This window comes from Leptinotarsa decemlineata, unplaced genomic scaffold (assembly GCF_025532065.1).
Source record: "Leptinotarsa decemlineata unplaced genomic scaffold, Ldec_3_MD MMD2_tig00001719_RagTag_RagTag, whole genome shotgun sequence".
Lineage (NCBI taxonomy): Eukaryota > Metazoa > Arthropoda > Insecta > Coleoptera > Chrysomelidae > Leptinotarsa > Leptinotarsa decemlineata.
In genome coordinates this window covers 9,362,904-9,379,755 of record NW_027412569.1, presented here as the reverse complement: position 1 = coordinate 9,379,755, position 16,852 = coordinate 9,362,904, and the positions used below count along the sequence as shown (strand labels likewise).

General features: G+C 33.6%; 2 protein-coding genes across 3 annotated transcripts in view; one reads left to right on the top strand and one right to left on the bottom strand.

Moving 5' to 3' along the window:
• The window catches only part of LOC111513935 (uncharacterized), a 26,238-nt gene extending 9,386 nt beyond the window's left edge, over positions 1-16,852 (top strand). Inside the window, exons 2-7 of one of the 2 annotated variants that reach the window (XM_074176441.1) lie at positions 8,612-9,019; positions 9,787-9,946; positions 10,644-10,743; positions 13,054-13,143; positions 15,354-15,519; positions 16,522-16,852. In XM_074176441.1, coding sequence (XP_074032542.1) covers positions 8,641-9,019; positions 9,787-9,946; positions 10,644-10,743; positions 13,054-13,143; positions 15,354-15,519; positions 16,522-16,634 — 1,008 coding nt within the window. In that variant the 5' untranslated portion in view covers positions 8,612-8,640 and the 3' untranslated portion in view covers positions 16,635-16,852. The remainder of the gene's footprint in view (positions 1-8,611; positions 9,020-9,786; positions 9,947-10,643; positions 10,744-13,053; positions 13,144-15,353; positions 15,520-16,521) is intronic. The other variant, XM_074176442.1, reaches the window with a different exon arrangement.
• Gint3 (GDI interacting protein 3) lies at positions 1,065-5,922 on the bottom strand. The gene is made up of 7 exons (XM_023170184.2): positions 5,779-5,922; positions 5,264-5,723; positions 5,059-5,213; positions 4,736-4,981; positions 4,116-4,273; positions 3,911-4,040; positions 1,065-2,967 (listed from the first exon to the last, which is right to left on the bottom strand). Exons 2-7 carry the CDS (start codon positions 5,625-5,627, stop codon positions 2,698-2,700), a joined length of 1,323 nt encoding a protein of 440 aa, XP_023025952.2. The 5' UTR covers positions 5,628-5,723; positions 5,779-5,922; the 3' UTR covers positions 1,065-2,697.

Genomic DNA, 16,852 nt, shown 5'->3' with positions numbered 1-16,852 from the left:
TTGAATTTAATAAAGGATGTCACCAAAAAGCTGAATTTCACCACACGTTGTCTTAAACCCAGATGATGAAAATATGTTTAAAATAAAAATATGTTTTTTCTGTTAACCAGCTATGGCACCCCTACGAACTACAACCCTCAAAAGTCGAAACTTGTACGAGCTACGGACTAACGAGGTCTTACCTTTTAAGGTGTGATTCTTAACACGGGTTGGACGATAGCGAGTGAAAATCGAGCGTTCTGCCTGCGGCTTGAACCATCGACTCGCACATCGGCCGATTGACTGAGTGAACAAAGCACCCACGTCGAACTGCCCGGCTACCGACTGACCAATTAATAATTTAATCTCTGTTGAATATCAGTGTATGTGTACGTGGACTGTATTTCCTGTGATATGAATGTTGTAGTTTCGCGTGATTTTGGTAGGGGGAGCTAATTTTTCTAAATTTAACTGAGCTCTGCTTGGGATTTTCAGCGACTCATATTGAATAAAGTGGGTGTTTTGATTTCATTTCCGGGTGGGCAACGCAGGGTGCGCGTTTTAGTCACAATTGGAGGCAAGCACAGTAATATCGCGGTCCGAAGTCGAATCCAAAGAAAATCTTTCGGAAATGATCGGGGTGAGAGAAAAATGATAACAAATCGAATAGAGGTAAGGACGGAACAATTTCAAATACCCTGATAGTGGAAAATATTTTCTCGCTAATTTCTACCCAAAATCATTGATTTTGGAAGTGTTAGATATAAACAGAGACCAGCTTTAGAGCTGAGAATAAGTATACTCCATTTTTTGATGACGTTAACTTGGCTGGTGAAAGGCGCGTTGAGAAGAGTGTTGCCAATTCTGGTGTTTGGGGATAGTATCAATTCATACAACTGTATCTTTATCTTTATGGTGTATAGGAATCTCACGTTGAAAGGTAAGGTCGCATTAATCCTTTAGAAGTTTCGACTTTTGCCTATTAACGGCAACTGATTTGCGGAAAAAACAATTTTGTTGGCGAAGTTTGACAGTTTAATGGGTCTGATGTTGCTTCAAAATGATTACCCTAATAGAAATAAAGATTTCTCAAAGAACACGATATTTATTTGTAGTTTGCATCGTGAACCTAGCAATAAAAATTGAATAACAGATTTAAATTGTGTAGTAATAAAATATTCAACTCAATATAAAATATTTTTTTGATAGTTATAACTATACAATAAATTATGTAGATCAACAGACGGGCGTTACGGGAGAGGGGGTTCAATTTCTGTTCTGATTGTTCGAAGTATGTGACAGAGAAAGTTGTCAAGTAATTTCGGATTAAAATAATACAAACGTGTATCAATTTTATTTCAGAACGGGTCATTGACAGGTAAAAAAAATTTCCTCTAGTGTACGAGTCCTTCATAATTTAATATTGGGTAAGTGAAACCAATTCACAGTTATACCACCTTTCAAAATCACCCTCTGGATCCCTATAGGTTTCCTAAATCATAACCCTGAAGCTTTTAATGAATATTTTACATCCTAAAAATTAAATTTATTTCTCTACCTTTTGAAAATATTGATTGTACGCCTATGCTAAAATACTGGCTTTGCAATGTTGTCTATTCACCAAGAAACAAAAAGTAAATGATGCCATAACGGTGCTTTAGAACCTAGATAAATGAGGGATTGATCGTTGAATGTCATAGGCGTGCACTAAACTAATTTTTAAGGGATATAATATAACAAAGTTATGGCAGGACTGATTTCGTTGAAGTTTTTTCAATATAAGGTATTATCCTTGAAAACAAATTATAATAACTTCTTATGGTCGTTTTTGTTTTATCAAATCAAATCAAAATAGGCTTCATTTCTTTGAATAATTGAAGAAATTTATTTAGATATGGCACATGAACAATATTTCTTCATGGAAAACCCTAAAAAGTAATATCATAAACTATACAATGTAAAGAATATAATAGAAATTTAAAAAAAGTTACGATGGGGTATTTATTTGCCAATCAGTTGACAATAAACCAAAAAATTCTAGAAATATCTAGGAAATGTTTTTGTTTCATGCATGACACTTCATTAAATTCTTTTCCTAACTTTCACAGCACTAGAGTAATGACAATTTGTACAAAATGAATCCAATCTTTCGAAGTTTTCCAAAAATGTTTCCACGTTAGTATTCTTAAGATTTTACACATATCAAATGACAAAAAAACTCATTCTGGAAGTTAATTTCAGGCAAAAACATACATTTTTCTTAAAAAGATGAAGAGACTGTTAATTTGGGGAATAATTAAAAAAAATATGAATTTGTCCAATAGAAATAAAATGATTCACCCTCATAAATAAGTATCTTTCAATTATCATTCTATACACCCTGAGCACATTGCAATAAAAAAATTATATATTCGAAATACATGAAGGATTTTTCTAAAATACAACCAAAGTTACCATTCTTTCAAAGGCATAGGCTTACGCAAAAATATTTTTGAAGGGGCTATTCATAACTTTTTTGAGGGAAGATTATAACGGTAAGTTTTGTAATGAAATCAATACTAATTAATGAATTGGTTTTGAGGAACCCGAATAACCTAAAATCAGCTCAGAAACTTCAAACTCCAACATACTTCAAGGGTTCCAGCACTGAAAAATAAATGAATCACCAGAACAGAAATTGAACCTAAATATCACCGCTCTCTATTAAAAAAACACCATTCACAGAGATTGCACAAGTAGCATCACTTCAGGTTTGAGATAAGCCACACCGCCAGCTGCTTTGAGGTCTTCCTCCACCGAAGGATCCCACTGGAACGTCAGAATTGCGGCGGGTACAAGCCGCAGATCTGCAAGGGTGCTGTCTTTGTCGTTGTCTTCTAATTTGTGGCCCGTCGGAGCAGACAGAATGAAAGGGAGGCCTTCGTGCTCAAGGTTGTCTTTAACGAAGTCCATCACCTCACAGAATTTTTCGTAGACGGAAAATGTTCCCTGGGAACAATGAGTTTATATGTAATATACAGTGCAGACGTAAATAGTCTTCTTGAGCAGGACTTTTCATGTTAAGAATGTCGCATATAATTTTGTAGTTATATTCACCAATATGATATTCCAGCTTGTATGCAGAGAACCTTCATAACTTGTTTTTGAACACTTTCAAGCAAATCAACATCCACATTATATGAAGGGCACCAAATTGTGGAGTTATATTCGATAATTGATCTAACAATTGAGCAATATATGATTTTCAAGAGAGATAATTCCACCGCATATCTAAAAGTGAAACCTAACATTTTTAGTACTCCAGAAGTGACTCAAGAGTGATTCCTAAATCTTTGATTGTATTTGTTGTTTTCAGTTCTGATTACTTGACTATATGTGGGATTTTTGATCCTGAAAAAAGTTAGTTTATGACATTTGTATATTTTTAATTGCAATAAGTTTATATCACACCAGCGTGCAAAGTCAGATAAATTGTACTGGATTAATTCAGTATTAAATGAATTATTTATTAAATGAATTATTATGAATGATTGACCGAACATCTTCGGATCATCAGCAATCATACAAATTCCTATAGAGAATATAACATCATTCAAGTCATTTACAAATAGGTTGAAAAGTAATGGTCCTAAATGAGAACCCTGCGGTACACCAGATGGATATAGTGCAGATTCACGTCACTTAGAAAGAAGATTAAAAAAAGAAGCTCCAAAATAGAACCCTGCGGTGCCCAGACCATTGTGGTAATATCAACTGTTCTATTTCAGAATAAAAGAAGGTGAAGTCATGTCGATATGGTTAAAAAAAACTTGAAGAATCTATGATACAGGCTTTTCTATCGCTCATCTTGCTTATACTAATAAATACAGTGAAATAGGTTTAACAAGGAAAAAAAGAAGTGTTTAGTCAAAGAATTGAAGACAGATCTCACCTGTAGATATAAGCCATCAGGAAATCTAATTCGAATCAAGCAAAACTTATATTTCCTAATCTCCCGGATCTCGTCCTTTTCTCGCATAGCCTTCGTCCTCAACTGCAGTTGTTTCTCCAACATTTCAGATCTTTAATCATTTTGCCAACATGAGAACATTGAACAGTAAATACATAAAAATGTAGGTTATTTCATGTAACCTTACCTTTGCTGCCTCTCTCTCTTCAGTTCCTCCACAGATATAGCATAGAAATCTTGGGGTAATTCAAATCTTTGTGCAATCTGAGCTGGCGACAGAACTTGGATGTTTCTATCGATTTCAAGTTCGACCCTTTCCTCTGCTTTCAGGGTGTCTCTGAGGAACTATAGTTGAAATTATGCATCATGAATTGGTGACTACATCGAGATTAATTAGAAAATAGAACATCAATGAATAAAAACATTGCTTGAAGCATATACTCTCCACATAGTTTGGTGATATTTTCTCTCCAATAGACCAAATCAGATTAGGTTTTCAGTTGGTGCAAATGTATCTTTTCTGGGTTGGCTACCCTGTTTATGTCATTAGTGTCAGCTGTCAACAACTACCAGTGACAACTGACACTACTGACAAATATACAGAATAGCCAACTCCCAAAAAAAATGTGCTGCAAACAATATTCTTATTGATATGGACGCTAAAATGAATTCAATTCAGATATGAAATAAAACTAGAAAACAGACTATACAAACATCATCACACAGCTGCTGATTTTTTAGTGTAATCTGTAGAATTGACAAGTGTTTGTATATAAAAAAAACTTCTAAGAAAAAAACCCACCTTACCTGTAAAGTTTCAATTCCATCAATGTTTTCAATGGACCACACCCAGTAATCTTCCTCGGATCCATTATTTTCCAGCTTTTGTTGCCGAAAACCTGCAGCAAAAAGAAAATCTGTTGCTCCTAGTATAGGAACTACTTTCTCATTGTACATGGCATTTGAACATCTAATTTTATGGAATTTAGGCTCATCAGGATTTGCCATAATGTTATCCACGTATCTGCACAGGACGTTCACACATTCAGTTACCTGCAGAATAGAAAATAATATAGATACAAACGTAAAAGCTGATTTGTTGATCATTGCTTACAGAAGGTTCACCTCACCTTAGATCTATTATAATTACAGGAATATATAATCAAGCAAGCAGTCATTCCTCGCTCCTCCTCCAGCGTATTGAATAAGAACTCTTTTATTTTGACCTTCCATTCATCCTTTGTCAAAACTTCGTCACTAATCAAGGGGCACCTGAAATATACACCTACAAATGAAAACGTGCAGTTTTTACAAAAATCTCTTTATAAATGATACCTTTCACCATCAGATGAGACGAAACTTCCAGCTCTGTTTCCTGAGGCCTTATAGGTGAGACGGCTTCCGGGTTACATTTATTCTCTGCCTCTAGTTCCCTACGAACTTTAGCTTGAATGGCAGCTAGAGAAGTGTTGAAAGCGGTATCTTTCTTCTGGGAAGAAACCCTCACCATTGCAGCTTCGGCGGCCTGTCTAGCTGCCTCGCTGGGTTCAACTTTGGAAGGGACGTAGGCGGGCTTTTTTTTAGTTGGGCCCACTACCACGGTGGTGGATGAGTCGTTGAGTTTGTGCCCGGGACCAGCTGCTCTGAATTTGGCATCTGCTTTTTTCTTAGCGAAGAATTTTTTAATTTTCTCCGCCATTACTACTACTAGGGAATTAAACTCTAGGGGAGTGCTCTTTAGGCAGTTTCAGCTTGGCTACGCTCGCTTTCAGTTCCTCAATTTCCCTCAGGGTAGCTGTCAAACGTAAAAAAATGAGTAATAATGTCAACAGATTGTCAGCTATACTCACAAGTTTTCATAAACCTTTCACTAACCACTTTTCCATGTATTTTCCACAGGATAATAATCGATATTATGTTGAACAACAACAGACCCGAGAAAATTGTCAATAATTTCCACTGGAATTCGTTGAAGTGGACAAGTTCAGGGATATTTTCGATTATGTTTTTTAAAGTGCCACTCTCTGTTTTGCGGATCGAGGTGACAGCGTTCGTTAAATAGGTTATAGCGGAGTTCCAATATAATTGGATTACATCCAGAATCGATGTATTTCCTAAATAATCTGAAAAAAATGAGCTCATTACTTACAAATCACTGACATTTCACAGAATCACATATGATTTTGACATTTTTGACAATTTGTGAGCACAGAAATTGTATACTATTCTTTGGTTTGACGTGTGACATGTGTTGAAATTTTATTCGAATTTTGAATAACCAACCCTAATCTTAATTTTTTTGTAGATTGACTATCTAAAGTATATTCTCATAACCTAACGATAGAACAGTTTGAACTTAGCTTAGCGGTGGAATAAGTGGTTCTGCCACATGGGTTAAAGTTTTTTCCGTCAGGTCACGGTACATATTGATCACAGCTTTTTCAAAATTCCTTATTTTTCCTTAGATATTTGCAAAAAAATGTCTCCGTCGCATAGATTGAGACGGTTCATTTCAGTACTCAACATAGTACTGTGCCACCGTGGTCACCTTTTCGGTCAGAACCCTAAAAAACTAAACTGTCGCAACCCTCCTTTTCGGCCATGTTGAATAGACTGTATTGATAAATACATCGTAGATCAAGCCATTGGCTTGTTGGACGCGTTAAAGCATCTCAGTTTTGTTGTCAAATGCGACGCCCTGATCGCGAGGAAGTTCTGAATCAAATTGGCTTCGCCTAACAGAACTGAAAAAAATTTTTCGTGTCAAATAGGCCAAAGGTGAATTTAAGATCGAATCGTCTTAAAGGCCTTGACAGAATGCTAAAGTTACAAGTAATTAGTGAAAAGCAATGCGTTTTGTATTATTCATAAGCATGGAATACAGTTCCATCTTCTTACACTTGCATCCAACGTAACATTATTAATCAAACAAAGCTTTGTTGTGGAATTTTCACTAACAGTTAGTCAGTATGTGCATGCCTGAATAAGTCATTGTATAGCAAAACACGTGTTGCGATTTGGAGAACTTTTCCGAGAACATCTCACAGCAAAGTGTTACTTGAATATATGCAGGGCCGTCGCCATGGGGGGAGCCTCCCCCCCTGCTTTTTCGACTTGGGAAAAGTTGGGAAATTTTGGGCCGTGAAGATAGAAAAAAATAATTGTAAAAAAATGAATAAAAATTAAAAAATAAAAATGAGAGAAAAGAAAAGGAGAGGTAATAAGAAGAGGGAAAGAACCAGGAGAAGGTTGGGATTTCCCAACATGCATAACTTGAAGAGAATTCTGAGTTGGTTGAAATCTTCAAAAAAATTTAATTTCTACCAAGTAAGAAACCAGTCCTGAACAGTCCACAAATTTTGAAGTGACAATTTTACAAAATTCCCAACTTTTCGCTGTTTTTTCGACTTGGAAAAGTTGGGAAATTTCGGGTCGTGAAGATAGAAAAAATAATAGTAGAAAACAATGAGCACAATATTATTTAAGTGTTGTTTCCTTTCATTTGTATTGAATATTCCTATACATGGTGGATATGGTGTAAGGCCAAGAACCTTGGACCAAAGTAGAATAATTCCCATTTTTATTTTTATAATCACCAAAATTTATTTTTGTTTGTGCATACCCTAACGGGCATCGGCATTCAGCCAATCTTTGGATAGCTAAGTAAGCTATCCAAAGATAGTTACTACTATATATTATAGTAGTAACTATATCTAACCATCCATCGGTTTTTCGAAAGCTGGAAAATTTTGCTGGTGGGATTGGGAACATTTGGATTCCCTTCCCCGCTGGTTTTTCTTTTTGCTACGGTCCTGAATATATGTTATGGATTTTTATCAGGTTTTGGTCATTATCATCACAAATAACTATAGTATTCGTTTCATGATTTGTCGTTTTTGGTTTTTTGCTTATGGGTACACTACCGGTCAGATATATGAAATTTTTTGAATATCATAAACAATTATCCAGTTCATGCTTACATCGACCACGTGATATTTTCCATCCTTGACCGAGCATTAATAAATAATTCACCATTTCGAATAAAGACTTTTAGATCTACCCCTTTCTATCAATCTGCATACTATAAAGACGTATGTACCTATTATTACATTTATCGAAACAACTGAACACGGTAATGAAATATGTAAAAGTTTTTTTCTATGATCACCAATTCCTTTTTTTCTGGATGAATTTGCCAATAAAAAATTCTCTTTCTTATAAAATATAATTTCGCGTACCAGGTCAAATTCAAAACCTCATTTACTTCAGGTTATTCAAAAAGATACTGTCATTTCAGATATATTCAAGTCTGATATGAATAAGGCATTTTCTTTCACTATTGGGATACTAATTTGGTGTAAGGTGTACCATTATAATTTCCAAAACGGTCATACGACTCTCTTTTTGGTAGTAAGTACATTACTGAGGATGTCGTTTTTCGTATTTTGCTGCTTTTTGAGTTTTCTTCATCTAATTATGACAAGGAAAGGTGAGTTATATATATATATATATATATATATATATATATATATATATATATATATATATATATATATATATATATATATATATATATATATATATATATATATATATATATATATATATATATATATATAAATGTGGTTATCAACCACAAGCCGAAAGGTTTCTTTCTCAAAAATGTACCCTTTTCATTTTCAGAAAGAGACGATCTAGATATTACCGAAGACATGTCATTAGTCGTAGCAGGAACTGGACTTGCCCTGATAAGTATTATATTTGCTTTCAGGAGCAACCAATGGGCTTTGCTACTGAGAAAAATTATCGCCTTATCCGAATACGGAATCACTACGGAATTGAAGCAAACTGTCAGACGTTGCAACATACTCTCTAAACTCTGCACCGGTCTCTGCTTTCTTGGTACTTTCATCTATATCCTCAAAGCTTACTACGAGTCTTTCAACTGTATCCAGAGAAATGAGGAAAAAGGACTGAATGAGATTTGCTTTGTTATGATGTCGGCATGGCTACCTTTTGATCTCAGTACTAAGGGAGAAGTGCTATTATTTGCCCTACAAGCATTGGCCTCTTGCTTTGCAACAGTGCCTGGTAAGTTAGGAGATGTACCGGAAGTTAGTCAATGAAACGCAAATTACGTTTTATTGATCCACATTGTTTGTATCACCCGTTCAAAATGGCACCGTTTGAAATGGTACGAACTGATTCGTGAGACGTAGAAATTTCTGCGACTATCTCTCTCAGATTTAAACGACGATTTCCAGTTATCATTTCCATTACTTCTGCGATGTTGATTGAGTCCAGTTGAAGGTGTTGATGGCCGACCAAAGCGAGGCAAATCTTCCACCACATCTGATTCACCGTTAGTCTTATACAACACATTTAGCGCTTCGGCACACGAAATTCAATTTGCCACGCAAAATTTAGGACACATTTTTTGTTCCATGTTTATCCATTGCACAAATCGCAAAACACATTTGAGGTAAATTCATAAATTTAGTACTGTAAACAAACTAAATGACAGATAGCGCTCAAACTCCGCGTGTGTTAGAGGACAGGCGCGCCAACAGTTACAAAAATAATTTCAACAATTCATTTACGCGGGCTTTTTAAATAGCCGATTCCCGGTTCTTTATTGACAGAATGTACCACCACAAAGAACAGACTCAGTGAATTCAATAGTTACTGGAGACATTTTTGTTGTTGGACTTGTGTACATCTACAGTACAGAGGTTTCGACATGGAAAAATTCAACTCATTAATCATTGATCACACAAAACTTTATTTCTTTAAAGAAATATTTTGTCGATGAAATTATTTCTGCTGTTGTTGAATCGAGTTTTTTTCATTCATTTTAGGTCTTCTCATACCTTTCTTGAACTGGGAAGCAGCTCAACTCGTTTGTGAAAGAATTTATCATCTGAAAGAGCTTTCGCAAATCGTATTAAGAGAAAAGCAGCCTGGAAAAGTGGGACCAAAAATGAGAAGCTGGATTGGCTATCATCAAAAGATTTTGGAGTGAGCATAAGCAGACAGTACTTGAGTTGTTGACTAATAATGATAACTAGCTAGTATTTTTTTCAACGAACGTTTAACGTGATTTTTGAATCGACATAACTTTCTCATTCATGAATCGACTCGAGTAAGTCGAACAGTAAATGTTATGTGAAGCTTCAACAAAAATTTGAAGACACAAATACATTTTGCAATTATCGCAATCTTAAATATGTAAAAAACTCATGTTTATATGTTTATCAAACTCTGTCATATTCAAAATATGAGAAATTAAATTTAAACAGTCATTTAAATCTTATATATGTTGAAAAGAAACTAAACATCAGCAAATATATCCACTTCATTCAACCAGTGTTCCTCAAGATTTAATTTCACGTTTTCACGCACTAACATTATTCAATGAGCTAGAAATATGGACATTACTCGTAAGAGTGAAGTTTGTCGACGAAGGCGAGTAATGGCAATATTTTGCGAGTAGAGTACTATACTTTTTCTATGACTTATAAAATGAAGTTCAAACATCAACATGTTTAATAATACTACACACTAGCACCCCAAACTGTTTCAATACTGAACATAATAAAGTAAGCACTATTGAGGTAGCAACTGTAAATTGTTTAGTTATTGAATATATAAATTGTTCGTGAATTTCTATGAATTACCGGCCAACTTCATCAGATAACTTGTTATTTGACTTCAGAATCTTGGAAGAGCAAAACTACGAAGCAAAATTCTGTTTGGGACATGTTTCTCTCATTGCGGCACTAGCCATCGGCTGTCTAATCAATCAAGCATTCAATGTAAGCATATTTCATATTATTTACTCATTATTCATACACATAACTCCCTTCATACATACATACATAATGAGCTTGTTTCATGATTTTTGGTTTATAGTTCACATGATAGAAATTTTAAATTGAAAAACTGTGCACTTTGTTTCATCTCTCTAAATAGCGTAGTTTTGCCGTTATTAATTATTAAAAATCGAATGTTGTAGGGTGGTGACGTCACGAACCTATTACCGCTTCTTGTTCAATTGACCAATAGAAACAATAGAAATAATCAACATTGCCAAATTCTAAAATTTATGGAGCCTATAATTGTCAATTTAATTATGGAAGTGTATATGAACCCGTTAACGTTTCAATTAATGAAAAATTCATCATGTTTGGAAATAAGTTCTATATCTAAAATCAGTTAACAAAGTCGATAGATTACAAATTATTTACCTAAACTATGATTTTATGCATTATTTAATAATATACAGTTATGAAAATCAAAAAATATACCAAACTGGATTAAAGAATCATTTCAAATATTCAATTTATTGTACAATCCTCAATCCGTACAACTGCAATTCATTAAAAAAAAAATAAAACGATTCCTACATACATACCTCTTTCTGATATAGCTACTAAATTCAAGCGTTATAGGCTCGCTTGGGTAATCTGTTGAATCTTCCAAAACTTGAGAGGAAGGTTGAATGAAGTCAAATATAGACAGAACTGATTGTACTCAAACTGAACTAACAAAAGCTTCCGAGGTAATACCATTGATCATATGATAAAATTTAATGAAGTAAAGTGTATCATACTTTTAACGACAGTATTAACTCCAGATAATACTTTCTGTGGAGAATACTTGAAGTTGAAATAAAAAACTGTCATTGAATTTAATATTTTCGTCTCCCTTTCATTTCTAGTCACTTTTTAAACGATTTCTATAAAGTTTTGGAAGAATAGAAGGATTGTAGTTCTTTCTTCTCGATGAAAAAAATGAATTGTTCCTACGTGAGCTGTCAGCTAAGAGAAAGTTGAAACTCAATGTTGCAAAAATAAGCAGAATGGATCCGAATAAACCAATAAATTGTGATATGGGTACTCCATTTTCATGAGAAAATGAACGATCAATTGAAATTTTCTGTAATTATTCATTCATTTTTTTAAGAATGAAGCCAGCAAACAAATAAATATACAATAATAAGATCGTTCGAATCCACGAATTAAGCATAAAAATGGACAATAATATTTGTCTTGATAAATGATATAGTACAATTATATCTAAATATAATTCTAAATAGAATTAAACGAGCTGTATTTTCAAATGGTTTTCGAATGCTCATGAACCCTAATAAAATAAATCAGTTATGCATTTATGCCATCCACCAAAAAATACGAAATTCAACGTAACTGGTGTATTAGCCATATTGTCATCCAGTCAGCCAGCGCTGTAGTGAATGCGACAATGTGCTCTTTCTAATGTCAACGGTTTCCACAAACTTCATATTTTTGTTAAAATAATTTCAAAATGAATGTTGAGCCTAGTTTTGTTGAAGCTGACTCCCGACAACTTACCAAGAGTCGATTTTGAAATGATAAATTAATTTTACTTGAAAAATTTGCAATTGGTACCGAAATGAAGAATGAAAAATTGAAACGGTAGGTGATATATTTAGTAGGTCCTTTTTATTTATATGACATTCATTTCAGACTTTGTCTTTTATCGTAGGATGGAAAGTTTTGATTTAATTTTCATTTTATCTCAGAACATCAATCCAAAAATAACCTGAAAAAATATTTTTTGGAATGTAAACTAATGACACGGAATATGCAGCAAAACAGACACCCGCCGAGACCTACCTTTTACAAAAAACGTTCTTCAAATAGATAATTGTAGCAGTTGTATTCAACCGAGTTGACAACAATAACAACAAAAATGGCGCCTGTCAAATTGGATCATCAGATCTGTGATTGGATATCAAAAACCAATACACTTGGCAACTCTGCTCTAGACACAATCAATTTCATTGGTCAACAGACACGCGGCCAATTTAAATTCTAGCTTTTCGAATTTTTTCGACAGTTTTTTGGAAACACATTTCAGCAATCAGTATTACAGAAAGGAATCGTTGAAACAAAATGTTTCGCCAAAAATATTCATTGTTCGAATTCGTCAATTATTCATAATTTCAACTCTCGGTTAAGTGTCATACTCCACAAAATTACACGAATAACATCTGAACATTACAACTGAAAATTAATTCTTTCAAAATTTTCTAAGAATATCGAAACTTTTGTTGCCTATGTATAATTTTTTTTCGTTTCCAGACGAATACTTGGGGAGCTCTCTGTGAAATCTCAGGCTGGATGTGCTGTTTATTTTTCCTATGCGATGCTGGCCAGAAGATAACTGATAACGTAAATTTTTCATAAACGTATTGAACAACAATTAAATTGTTCCAATCATTTATTGAAAATGGATTACTCTCATGAGGCATTATTTTTTGTGAGAAAACCTTTTTTGCTTACTGCGTCTCCTTATTAATATAAGAAAAGTGGGAAACATTCAAAGAAGCAGTAAAAAAACATATTCATCAATAGAAACTTTTCCAAAAGATGTGTAGCTCATACACATACATTTCTTTCAGTGAGAAACAACAGAAAAAAAATTAAAATCATTTGGAAACAACTACTTTCGATTGCAGTAGAACCTAAATCAAAATGTTTGTGCGAATCGTTTTGTACTGTGTCGCCATATTTTACCTTCAATGATTGGATTGTACCGCAGTTTGAACGATTCAACGCGTTTGGATCCATCATTTGTCACGAATCAGTGAAGGTTCTAATATCATATAAGCAGCAGTCTGATTTTTTGACCACCCACAGAAAAAGTGGAAATAGTAATCCATTCTCTACAAATGAAAGACCTCAAACTCAAGGTGCACTTCCAAAGTGTCAAGTGGAAACACTAATTTTTAATTCATCATCAGTATTTTTTGATATCTCGCTGTATGATTAATTGTTATCAAGTGTCGTTGTGATGCAGCAAATTTTCCTCTTTTAGTGATGTCCAAGATGGTTCTGTAGAAGACTATTGTTTTTACCTTGAACTTTTGGAAGTTGTTTGTAGAATTCGAAAGCTTTCCTTGTGGCATACACAAGAAGATTGCCATTGCTGTATTTCTCGATATTGAAGGAGCATTTGATATTGCACTACCTAAATCTATAGGATCATTCCTGGCTAAGAAAAGTATAGAATCGACCATAACTGGCTGGATTTATGCCAGCCAAAAGAAAATTTTGAGACTAATGGCAGGAGTTTCCGATGATCATTCATGTAGAAATATTTTCCCTTCTTATAAAATTTTACCTCTAGCAAGCTTATATATTCTTGAAGTATGCGTCTACATATTTATGAATATTGACAAATTTTATAAAAATTCCAACATTCATGCATTGAACACAAGGCAAAAAAATGATATTCACGTTCCATATGCGAGACTCAATATTACTTCAAATTCTCCCAATTGTATTGGACCTAGAATATATAACCATCTTCCTGAAATTATGAAAGCAACAAAGACATTATTTTGCTTCAAAAAAGCTTTAAATGGCTTCCTATTGGAGAAATTTTCTTACCGACTAGATGAGTATTTTAAAGAAAATTTTTGATATTAACTTGTGCTTATTTAATGTATTTTCATGCACTTTTACTGTGACACCCAGTTTTTGTGGTATTTTGTTTCGTTTTCTAACCAGTTTATTTTATTGTATTTTATTAATGACTATTCCTATACGTTCTAGATGCCAAAAGGAAAATAAATATTATTATTATTATTATAAGAACACTTTCTGGTTCTGGTGCAGGTATTTTTAGTCGCAGACTCAAAACATATATATTAACCTGCCTAAGAAGTTATCACCATCTGACCTGAAAGACCACTCAACATACAAACTAATCGGCTTCGTTAAGAAGCTGAGTTCATTTGGTCGAGTGTGAATAGGTATGAGACACAATAATCCCTTGCGGGTTGCGGTTGAATGTCAAATAGACCCACTCACTTTTGACGTAACCTAACCTAACTGTATATTACATTGTGTAGCATTCCTGCATGTTTAAAGTATGTAATGAATGTATGATGATTTACAATTTAAATAAGACTTTTTATTGATATATTCAATTTTGTTCTTCCTTTTTTTAGAAGTTAAGTAGTCTTCATATATTGATGGAGAAGTAGAAAGCCAAAACGGTTTTTTAATTCAATCCATTTCCAGACTCTAAAAATGCAGTAACGTCTAAACTTAACGTACATAGAATTTCAAATACAACTGCCAATCAACAAGTACCCACATAATTTCGATCAAAAAAATGTCCGTTCCAGGTTTTTTGAAATAATTTTCAAAAAATTTTAACCTCTTTAACTGTAGGTACGTTTTGTTGACACTAATATATGTTATGACGAGCTTTTAGCTGGAATTATTGAATCGGGAATTAGATTAGTTAGTACAAAACGCACCTTAACAGATCAAAATTCAACTTGGGTTGATATTGAATGTTTCTCAGAAAGATATGATTATTACTGATTTCTTACCTACACATTGATTGATATTTACCGATACTATTCCAGACAGAATCTATAGGTGAAGCCATATATGCGATGAAATGGTATAAGACAGATATTCAAACCAGAAAAGACCTTTTCTTCATATTAAGACGTACTCAGAAATCTATGGAACTGGATGCCCTGCCACTGGGAACCTTGAATTATGCCTTGTATCTGACGGTAATTGATGGTAATGACAGGAATTTTGGAAACTTATGCACGATTGCAAAATAACAAGAAAAAAAAATTCCACAAGTGCATTGTTTCAAAAATATTTGTCATTGACTTTTTGATCTCTTGGTTGTCTTCCAATTAACAGTTTCAACTTCAAATAATTTTTTGGTTTTCATATATAAAAGGTTATAGAAGAGAGACAATTTCTGCTAGGGAGAAAAGCTTTTTCGCTCTTTACTTTTCTATCACACGAAAGAAACAGTTACTTTTATATGGAGATTGAATTACATGAAAATCAATTTTTTCTGTTCAGTTTGTTTTCCAAACATTTTTCATGGAATAGAAAAGGATATCATTCATAGAAACGCTGCACAATATAATATATCAAGGAGTTACAATATGAAATTTTACTCACATGGAACATCATCATTCTTGACGGCATATTTCGATGTTTCGAAATGAGACACCTGTTTTACTACCTCATCACCAACTTTTTTGGTAGCATTGAATTTCGAGATGGGTTTTTGTTTCAGTTTGTAACTGAGAGTAAATTCTACACATAATTGACACATCTTTATAAAGAGTTCATTGGAAACTTAATTGATATCGTCCTTTGTATGGAAGTTTTTAATTTTTTTGGATAAAGATGGAGAAGTAAAAAGCCAACAAGTTGCTTTTCCAAAAACCTCCAAGAATCTAGGTACTCCTCTCAATTTAAACAATTTTCAACTTATTGTGAAAAACTAAATGATTTAACAATTTCTATAATTCTATAATATAAATGGATACGATTCAATTAGATGAGTAGGAATTCAAAATGAAATGAGATTCTTTGAAAATGATGATAATGAAAATTTCAAATGATACAATATTCAGTTCCACTCACATTTGTAAAAAAAAATAATTATATCACTCATCAACTCGTGAAGATACGAATATACATTTCATTACAATTATTTGAAGTAAATACCGTCAAACAGCAAGAACGGGCCAAATGCTGTTATACTTTTTTTTTCAGATCGTGAAAACTTCATATTCATACGTAACTTGGCTCACCCACACCACATAATGAACTATCGAATGGTTTGCAAACGTTACAGGAAAATTTCCCCAAATCCATTCAGTGTTTAATTTTTCCAAACATCTTTTATTGCAGGTTTCATCCTGCTAAGTGCAGAATGGAACCCATTGAATTATATTTTTTTTCACAAATCTCACTTAAATAACTTAATCTGGGAGACTGAGATATAAGTTGAGTTGTTCATGAATAATTTTCAGATACAATAATTTGTATGTAAGACTTCTGTTGTATTTCTGTAAATGAATATAATGACGTCAACATGAGTTTT

Bases quoted from the DNA above. Each gene is read 5' to 3' on its own strand.
- Gint3 (XM_023170184.2), bottom strand. From the start codon at position 5,627: ATGGCGGAGAAAATTAAAAAATTCTTCGCTAAGAAAAAAGCAGATGCC. The intron at 4,041-4,115 runs GTAAGGTTACAT...AAATGATTAAAG, and splicing joins AAGAGAGAGAGGCAGCAAAG to ATCTGAAATGTTGGAGAAAC. The intron at 2,968-3,910 runs GTGAGATCTGTC...CATTGTTCCCAG, and splicing joins CTGATGGCTTATATCTACAG to GGAACATTTTCCGTCTACGA.